At 44.9% G+C, this 10,507-nt stretch overlaps 2 protein-coding genes and 1 pseudogene across 2 annotated transcripts; 2 read left to right on the top strand and 1 right to left on the bottom strand.

The window, feature by feature from the left end:
* Positions 1–10,507, bottom strand: part of LOC108126468 (uncharacterized) — an 89,225-nt pseudogene that overhangs the window by 35,876 nt on the left and 42,842 nt on the right.
* LOC108126513 (uncharacterized) lies at positions 1,879–2,248 on the top strand. The gene has a single exon (XM_017243119.2). The coding sequence runs from the start codon at positions 1,884–1,886 to the stop codon at positions 2,220–2,222; it is 339 nt and encodes a 112-aa protein (XP_017098608.2). The 5' UTR covers positions 1,879–1,883; the 3' UTR covers positions 2,223–2,248.
* On the top strand, positions 4,455–4,911 carry LOC108126512 (protein suex-1-like). Its single transcript, XM_017243118.3, has one exon. It carries the CDS (start codon positions 4,530–4,532, stop codon positions 4,851–4,853), a length of 324 nt encoding a protein of 107 aa, XP_017098607.2. The 5' UTR covers positions 4,455–4,529; the 3' UTR covers positions 4,854–4,911.

The raw sequence follows: 10,507 nt of genomic DNA on the forward strand, positions 1-10,507 counted from the left end.
AAAGCGGTGACATTACCGAATTAGAAAAGTTGTGGGGCGGCGACTCGCCATGGCGTGACGATTGCCACGGCCATTGTTTTGATGACACGCCAAATGGTTTCTGTTTCGAAGCCCATTTCACCTGTCACCCAAATGGACAGCTATCTACCTGCCACCCAATTACCTGCCCCCCACCCGCATCACGAGTGGGGCGTGTCCGGTGGCGCTAGCCATTTGCGGCCCATGTTCTGCGGTGCGTGGGGCAATAATCACAAATTTACAAGTCGTCATCGGTTTGGGTAAATGGCGACCGCGGAGTGTCACTAGATGTTGGTTTCTGATTGCCGCAATTATATGTAAATTAATTACGGGTTCAATTGCGCCAGTGTATGGCTCAATTCGAATGAGATACTGCACCCCACTCGCTCCCAAATGGCAAACTAGTTTTTGGCATGCAAATTGACAGGTCCAGACAACTCCAGACGCGACGTGGCAGAGCCTTTTTTGTAAGTGGCAGAGACAACTCAATGATGTCTGTAGATGCTACGCTCGATTGAGGATCCCCAGATACCCAGATCTGCACATGGAGCTGGCATGAAAGGCAGATTCAGATTCAGATCCAGACACAGATGCATATACAGATTCAGATTCGGTGGAAGATGCAGTTGCAGATACAGTTGCCAATGTGCAGCTGCCAGCAATCGAAGTGGCGCGATCATGTGCAAATGTTTTTGTGTACTTTTTTTTTGTTTTTTTGGAAGCACTTGACACGAAGAAATAATTCCATTGAGTTGGCAACTATGTCGGGAATCTCGAGCGAGACAAAATTAGACAAGAAGCGTGATTTACGGAACCCTTAAATCACATGACAACACCGCGGATCGGATCGAAACGGATCGAGAATCGAACAGCAAATGCGATGACAATGTCTGGGCAGCACATGTGAGCCCGTGGATGGGAATGGGAGTGGAAAGCCAAATGGAAATGGAAATGGGGCTGCCACTGGGAGGCGGACAATGATACTGTTACCGAGGCGATCAGACAAACTGATTTATGGCCCTGGAATCGAGAGACAGATCAGAAGCAGATCAAAGCAAACCAGGGTGTCTACAGAGCTTTATGGCCTGGTAATACTATATGCTTGTGCTAAGCACCGATCATCGATCACTGAACGTGTGACCACACTGGGGTATTTCCAGTCAATAAACAACTAAATTTTAGCTTGGTATTTTTTTGCTACTTAAGAATCGTAACGATTCAATCAGTCAGTCTTCCGGCTCACTGGTTTCGCCCAAAACAATCTTTGTTTACAACCAGCAGTTCACACCTCGTGTCTCTGGCCAAGAAAACTTGTTTTCAAGATGCTCCTATGAAAGCTTAAATCTGGCATCTAATTGAGCCAGAATTTAGATATAATAGCTCACACTATTCCCCCTCATTTGAATTATAAGCCTCTCCAGACAGAGTGTTAAAAATTATTACTTTCAAATCTCAGAAAGGAATCCCCTCGGGAACATCAAAATCATGTCAACAAATAACTCGAAAATAAATTTGCATTCATTAAGCTTCACGAGATGTTGGCTCTAACCAGTTCATTGATTTGTTTATTTCGTCACCGGGTTTTGGGAATATTTTTGGCAAAAAAACAAAATAAAAGAAACCGCAAAGCTAGATGGGGATTCTGGTGCCCTGTTGGCTTTTAGTCATCGTTGTAGAACAGGTTCCCCATTTGGGGAACGCATTTTGTTTAGATTGTTCTTGAATCCCATTAATATCGAGACGTTAAATGCCAGACCGCATCAGCGATCCCGGCCTAGTATAAAAGCGGATCCCAAAAGCCGGCTGAGAATCAGTTAAAACCGAAAGTTCTACGTTATTGGAAGTTGTTACTTTACTAAATAAGAATGCGCTCAGCAATTTTATTCGGCCTGGTGGCCTGCTTGGCTTTTAGCCTCGTCCTGGCAGCTGAAGATTCTCCCATCCAGTCGAATGATTTGTCCTCCATCGAGAAGGATATCGGCCAAGCTGTGGAGTCGGAGGTGCGAGCTAAGAGACAATTTGGCTTTGGCGGACCCTTTGGCGGCGGATTCGGACACAGGCGTCATTTCTACGGTGGTTATGGCGGATATGGTGGATACGGCGGATTCGGCGGTCCTTTCGGAGGTTTCGGCGGTGGTCCCTTCGGCGGCTTTGGAGGTCCTTTCGGAGGCTTTGGAGGAGGCCCATTTGGATTCTACGGCTAAATATTTTAATCTACCAATAAATGAAGACTGAATATGTAGACAGTGTGCGTTTTGTTTTTTCCATTTGGAAAGGTGTCCCAAATTATCTTCCCACTTGACCTCGTCTTTGAAAATGTGTGTGACGTAGGGGAATATTTTAAAAATAAATAACAGAAAATCTCCATTTATTTATTAGTGCGTTCGCCAGGTCTCGCTCCTGAGCTAGAGCCATGCTAATTATAAGTCCAGGAGGGTGTGTGTTTGTTTACGTTCCCTGAGCTGTCACGATCTGTTTGCTGTCTTTTGGGGCACTTTGCCTTGCAGCCTCGGCTGGGCATGTGTGGGAGTTTGCCGAGGTTTGCGGCAATTATCACGTACGAATGTCATAATTATCATTTAGATTTTATTAGCTGGACCCCTGACTCGGAGAGGGCTCCTGTTGTTTGGCTCTGCAGCAGCAACTGCGAGCTGTCCAAGAAAAATAAATAAGTAAATATTTAAACGCTGTCGGGCCGAACATACGGCTAAACTTGGCATAAATTATCTGTCATTTAGGAGACTTGGTTCTGGTAAAATGGCAGAAAGTACTGCTCCCGAAAATGGAAATGGCCGTCTTTTATATACTCTCTGGATCACCATCATTAGCGGTTTTTATGGCATACTTGCATTTCATAATCTTTCGCTACTGGGTACCATTATCTAACCTTTGGCAATTAAGCTAATTTTGTGCTGATACATTAAGTTTTTAAATCAGTGCTCTAGGCTTTGAAATTAAAGGCAATTAATAGATTGGCAAAAAATAAAACTGTTGGCGCGTGCTAAAATTTTTGGCAATCATTTCCCTGCCGCTCTTCTTCAAGCCCTGCAAAGTCGACTATAAATCAAGTTAACAATTAACCATTTAGCCGGTGGCTAGTCAAATTTGCAGCATATGCGCAGCAAAGATGCCACTGAGTCCTATTTACTGGCCACAGTGAAGCACTAATCCCGTTCTAATCAACCCAAAAACCCTCGGAAATGCATATTAATTTGCGGAAAGGAACACCGATGTCGAGGGTTATCGCGGGTTCGAGGGGTTCAGTGTGGGCAAACACCGAACGCCCAGCTCGGTGACTTAGCCCCAAACATAGAACGCCCTTGATTGGAGAGGGAGCGGGTGGTGCTGTCATTGTTTAATTGTCAATAGACATCGGCTTCTATCAATATCACAAAAGCTAATAACTCTCGGTTGGCTGGACGAGCCGAGCAACTGACAACAAAACCTCAACGGCCATCCCCCGTTCTAATCCCACCGGATATGCTCAATCAAAGCTCAAAGTGTGCGTGCCGGGGAGGAGCTGGGGTGTGGGAGCTAGTGGGAGGTGTGAGGGTCCAACCTCAACCTGTCTGGCGGGGGTTGCTCGCCGCCCGCTGGAAATCATCGCATTTCATTCATCACTTTTCGCCTTTTCAACGCAAGCAACCCTCCACGGATCCGAGCAGGACTTGGACATGCTTCCCCCTTCCAGATGGCTGGCATGTTTTGATATTAAAATTGCGTAATTATAATTAACCACATGTGTGTGTGTGTGCATACATGTATGGGGGGAAGCGGTTTAGCATGTCCTTTGACTGCTTCCGTTCGTCGGTTAAAGTTACTTCCTCCCGTTTGTGTCACGTGTGTAACTTTTGTAAGCGATCCGAGTCCGGGGCCGTGTCGGTGTCGGTGTTCCAGCCCCAGGGGCATAATCCATAACTTAGCCGACAATTGATACAACTTCCAAGCCGAGTCACCTGGTCATTAAAAAAGGAAATTTTTAATTAAGACTGGACATCCTTGGGGTTTATTTAATTAAACAAAAAAGAGGATAATTCTTGACTCTCTGGTTAAAGAGAGTTTCTAATTGGGTATCCAAAGGTATGTATTTATTTTTCAGATTAGTATATTTTATGTAAAGTAGAAACGTCATAAGTAAAGACTTGAAATAGCTTACCACCTTATAAATATTTATGAAATTAGTAATTCAAAAGTTTTGAACCTAAAAATACCTTTGGGTTTTTCTTACTTTACGTCACTGAAGTTTGAAGAAGCGTTTTAAAAACAAAATCAAAAAAACAAAAACTGAAAATTGGGAACTAAGCTTGTATTAGTATGTGATCATTTTTGTAGAACCAGTTTCCCATTTTGGCAACGCATTGTGTTTAGACAGTTCTTGAATCACATTATAATCGAACCGTTAAACGCTTGGTCTCGACTTTGTATAAAAGCCCCGGCCAAGAACTAGCTTAGTATCAGTTTAAACTCAAAGTCAACCTTATTGGAAGTCATCGTTAGTCAACTTATTAAAAATGCGATCTGCTATTCTTTTTGGCCTGATTGCCTGCCTAGCTGTCAGCCTGGTTATGGCACTTGAGGATTCCCCACGGCAGTCCAATGATTTGTCCTCCTTGGAGCAGGAAATCGGCCAGGCGGTTCACTCTCAGGAGCGCTCTAAGCGACAGATTGGCTTCGGATACGGTGCTCCCTTCTACGGAGGCAGGCCCTTCTACGGCGGTGGCTTCGGAGGTCCTTATGGTGGATACGGCGGATACAGAGGCGGATATGGAGGATATGGAGGCTATGGCGGTTACGGTGGATTCAGACGTCATCATCATGGTGGATTCTACGGTTAAGAAATTAATGACAAAAGACCCTGCTACTAATAAACGACAAACTTAGATGAACCTGGTATTACACTTGTATTTTTTGGCCACAAAAATTCTTACAGTGAGAAAAATAGTCCTCCTTCATTCCATTCCCATGCCAAGTCGAACTCTTTCTTTTCCTCAACTGCACATCCATCAACTAATGCGTTTGGCCCACAAATTTCCTAATTGTAATTAAGCATGGGAATCCACAGAAGATGGGAAACCAAATCCGAAACCGAATAGACCAAATAATGTGGCTAATAAAATTACAGTGGGCCTTGAATGCCTTCTGTGGAGCCCAACTGGTAAAGGATGAGTGTAAGATGGACCCAGTGTGGTAATAGGAAAAGGAGTAGGAGTAACAGTCCAGGGCGCAGACATTCCATATACCATACACCATGCCATAGAGATACCAGACACAGACAGAGCCACAGATGAGAATGGCCTGGCACTGGGGGATTACAAACGTGTTGCCATTAGTTAACTTCAGCTTTGATTGATTTCAATTAATCTTGGACGCGTGTAATTAATCATTGAACACTTTAATATGGTTAACAACTCTTGACCAAGCAACGGTTAAAAAGGTTCAACGAGCCATCGCCCGGCAAACGAATGAGCCCAGTCGAGGCAACTGACAAAGTGCCTAACTGACTAACTGGCAGACTGACTGACCACAAGTTGGAATGGAATGGAGGTACCCAGCTCCCCCGCCCTTTGAGGCATGGGTTGCCGGGGCAGCCGCCTCCAAGAAAAATGGCCAAGTTTGGAAAATGCGTTGGAGTAATAGCCGGTAACAAACAGGCATGGATTTCCATAGCCCAGTCCCAGAGGCAAGATTCGGATTCAACCACAGGCTCTGGGCCCCCAACTAATTGTACTTGGATTTCGCGCCACTCAAGAAAGCTTTGTGGTCTTGGCAACGTGAAAAGCGGTCGCGATTGATGGCTATCAATGCCGATGACTTATGGCCAGAGTCTCAGAGCAAGACAAGCCGGCGGACCTGGCAAATCCATCCATCTATGCGGCACATTTGACTGCAGCTCACTTTGATTATCTGGCTGGCTTCCCTCGGCTCCATTACCCTGGGCAATTGCTGGTCTCTGGTTTTGGCTATTGATTTTCCCAGGCCGCAACAAATAGCCCTGGGTCGGCAAAAATCGGTGGGTAAGCGATCCGAACCGATCCAATCCGATTGATGTAAGGTGTCATTAGGCGAGTTCTTTAAATAGAGCTATCTCGAAGGCACCCATCGAAAACCAATTGAACGAATTTCACACATGGGCGCTAATGAATTTAATGAAGTCATTTTTCTTTAACCGATTTACAAAACTACTTACAACTTCTGGACTGGCTGGGGCTGGGCCAGAGTCCGTCAGTCGGATGGTCAGAACAAGCGAGTTCATAATTTTGCACCATTAATCACGGCCTAACAAAGAGATCTCTCTCGGAGCAGATCGCGGGATTGACAGCCACCAAAGGGGGAAAGTAATTTGGGCTGCGGAGTTGGCTGATTGGCTGCTGGGAAATTAAAAAACAATTGTTAATTATTAAATTTTAAATTTTTACATTTGGCCGCAAATGATGCCCATTTCATCGGGGGCTATTTTGGGAGCTGTTAGCTGTTGGCTGTTAGCTTCAGATCCAAAACCAAATCATCGTGCCGCTGCTCGACACCTCGCTGATGAGATCATTCATCAAAACTTAAACCGAGTAAAATGAGTTGCCATTGTTGGGAAGCTGCAGTTCGTACAAAAAGAATTTTGGAGTGGCTGAAGAGTCTCCTTTTTTTGTATGAGGTGTTTCTGGAGTTCACTGGAGTTTGACTGCTCAATTATGATTTTGATGGGGTCGGCAGAAGCAGACATTTCGTGGGGTGCCACATGATGCCACGAGAAAGTGAGAACTTGCGTTTTTGAAATCATAACACGAAATAGAGAAAGTTCTGCACTACTTTATGATGGAAACATAGCCTTAAAATAATTTTGAAATTTATTTAAACCCCATATTTCCATTTCATCTTTTCCAGTTTTCCTTACATCATTTTTCTAGCTTTTCTAAATCCTATACTTTTATTGTTCCTTGCTGACCTAATAGAAAATTGTGTTTTTCTTTCGGCTGACCAAGACACATGAAATGCGATCACGACCGCAAAATGCTGCGCTTCATTAAAATCGGATTAATGTGCAGCTATCAGGAGTCCGGCCAAAGGACCCAGCTGACCAGTGTCCGATTCCCACGCTGAAGGGACAACCGAAAATCCTCGAGCCATGCATATGCAAAAACGTAAGACGCCAGAGTCGGAATTAAAATGGAAATGCGTATAAAATCGACCCAAAAGCAACCCCAAAACCACGGAGATATCTTGAAGGAATCCAGGTAATCGGGGTGGACAAGCGGAACCCTTTTGGGCAATGCCATAAAATTGTGTAAAATTTTAAGAAAATCAAGCTGAAAATTTCCAAGAGACAATAACTGGACAATGTCCAGTGATCTTATTCCTTGGGGGTTGCTGCTGCTGCTGCTGCTGGCTGGGCAGCGATCGGAAAGGTCAGCGTCTGCTGGACACTCGAACTCGAGTTCAAACTGCTACCTGGGATGCTGCCGGGCGCTGCCTCGTCCTGGAGGACATCTCTGGCATCTGGTCCAGTGATCTTCATTGTTGTTAACGCCGCGCCTCTGACCTCTGGCTGTCTCACGCAATTAGGGAAACTTTCTGGGGTCAAAAATATGTACATTTCCCATTTGAATATTTTGCATTAATCTTTGCATACAGTTGGCCGACTTTGTTGTTGTTGTCTTTTGCCAGGGCCGCCTCCCTTGGACTGATTTGAATAAGTGCTAATGATTTGTGACATGTTCAGTTCACTGCAGCACTAGGAGCCCCAGCACAAGGCTCTCTGGGCGAATGTTTAATTCATGGCTTCGGCTGCGACGGACACATAAATAAGGCGGTCTCCAGACTGCCCAGTAGTAGCTCGAACTAAGAATTAAAAGGGGGAGGCTAGCTCGTAATTACACACATGTATATACAACACATAAGAGCGGGGGCTGACCTTTTGACATGCGCTCTCGAAATACATATCGAGGGGAGCACAAACATATGGGCCCTGCCACTTTCCCCACCGCTCTATTTGCTTGAGTAGAACATATACTTACTACATATGAAGGGTATGTGGTACATACTGCTTTCTGGGGCCAAACGAACCCTAAACTGATTTGTGGCTTGCATGTCAGGGAGTAGTCTTTGAATCGTTTTTGGCTCAAATGCCATTCCAAATGAACAAATAAAAGATAAAATAATTGCTGTGGTTTTAATTGGTTCAATGGAAGGCACATGTTATGTATTTTTAGGAGTAGTGGTTGTGTAACTATTGGGATTATCCTTCCTTTAAATCCTATCCTTTCAATAGTAAAATATAATATATAGGAAGCTTGTATCTTGAAAGCCATTACTACTATCCTGAAACCACTATTGATATCAATATCAGTAATCAATGGTATAAATAAATATTTATGTTTATTTAATATGAGAAATACCTTGGTGTTAATTTGCCAAATGAAAAACATTCCCTCTCTAAATGTATCCACATTTTCTGTCAAATTTTTTGCAATGCATTCGTCAACCAGAGATGAGTTTTCATCAAGCATATTGGGTTGACAAAGTTGTTAACAGCGGAAACTTTTTATTTTGATTTTTTTTTTTTTTCGTTCCTGTGTCTGGGACATTTTATATTTGTGTACGCGACTCTGGCCAAAAGCATACATTTCCAGCATTTTCCAGCCACAACCACAGGGCTCCACTTTCACAATGAATCATCCGACTAAAAACAACATCCAAAGCGAACTTTTTCTGCACTCCAACTAAAGGCTGGGTGCAGAGTGGGGTGCCAAGTGGGCTGGGAAATGGCAGAAAGTGGGTGCTGGGTGGTGGGAGGTAGGGTGGTAGGGCGGGCGCGTGTTCGTCAGTTCAACCATCATGACATGGCCCGGTCCATTGCGGTCCTGGTCTCTGGCATTTTAGCACTTATTCATAAAGTCCTTGCGAGCAGCGGAAGACAAAAGGCAAAAAACCCGAGAGAAGAAGAATTACTAAAAATTTATCAATGTAAAAGTTTAACGGGTGGGGAGTGGGTGGTGGGTGGCTGGTGGCAGGAAACAAGCAACAATGTAAATTATATGCCAGTTGGTTTGCAATTTTAGAGGGAGGCCCGAGGGGGTGCCATCTGCGAGTGGCTGCCAAGCAGCTTTCCCTTTGTCTGGTAGAATAGGAGCATCGCAGATACAGATACATTTACAGAAACATACATCTCTGAGGAACATAAAAAAGTCCTTGGAATCGGGTGCAGTTTGCATTCGCGCTCGAGTGCATCTGTGCATCCACATGTGGCAAGCCGGGCTACAAAGCACAAAATGTTATGTAAGGATTTAAGTTTATGTTTGAAAGCATTTAGAGAAAAATTTAGAAATTTAAAATACTAAAAAAAACTTTAAAAACCCTGCCTTAACTCCAAGATTTATTAGACTAAGGACTTGAAAATATTTTCTAACTTGTGTATATAAAAACAATATATCAGCCTTAAGGCTGTAAAATATTCGAATGAAACATTCAACTTTTGTGACTATCTCCACTAGTACAGCCAATGCCTATACCCCCATTCGCATGAGCCCACTTCCCAGTTTTTCATTTCCCACCTACGCCCAGGACCACCCATTTTCAATGAACTGTCCAAAGCAGAAAAAGAGCAGAGCTGAAGGAAAAAAAAAGGCCAAAATGTAGGGGGATAGGTGGATAGGGGGGCCTTTGTGGCAGCGAGTGCAAAAAGGCGCTCAAATGGGGTTGTCAGTATTTAACCCACCGGGGTTGGAGGTGCTGGCCGACTGCGCGAACTCCGCAATGTAACGAGTGCCGGGGGGTTCTGCTCCGTGTGGTGGTGGGGGGTGGATGGGGGAACTCCCCTAACATACGAGGCCTTAACAAGAGGTGCCGAGAACCTCGGGATTAGGTTCACAGGCAGAGCAAAGGAGAAAAGCCAGCGACGTTGTCAGGATGCTGGGGAGATCATCGCCGGAGACCCCCAGGTCCCCAGTCCCGCCATTTAACGTATGCGGCGCGAAAGAGAGGGGCATCCAATTGAATTAGACCCGAGTGGGGCTGCCAGAGAGAGACATCTAGCGGTGTTAATAAAAAGCAAACACACACTTTTTCTCCTTTTTTCCGTTTTTATGGGGAGCTACAAAAAAAAAGCAGCAAAAGACAAAAAAATACGCCAACAAAATTCCGATACAGTTAATGATAAGGCATGGAGGCACGAAAGAGAGGCAGCTAGCAAGTCAGAGCGAGAAGGACGATGGGGGCGTCACCCAAGTCTCCAAAAGAGAGTGAGCGAACGAGCCAAACTTGACGAAACTCGGCGAGAGAGTGCGAACGAGTCCGATTGGAGTGGGTGAGTGGAAATGGAATCGGAATTGGAAGCCACCCTGGCGCATATCGTTCATCATCCAATTGTACGTTTGCACTTCGCTCTGGCCTTCGCCACCTTCCCACCCCTTTGGACCGCCGCCAGAGGGCGCCAGTCGCAGCAGCTACGGCAGGGCAGGGAAGGGGTCAAAGGAGGTTGGCCACAATTTGGCCCTTTGGA

This window comes from Drosophila bipectinata, chromosome 3R, assembly GCF_030179905.1.
Source record: "Drosophila bipectinata strain 14024-0381.07 chromosome 3R, DbipHiC1v2, whole genome shotgun sequence".
Classification (NCBI taxonomy): Eukaryota; Metazoa; Arthropoda; class Insecta; order Diptera; family Drosophilidae; genus Drosophila; species Drosophila bipectinata.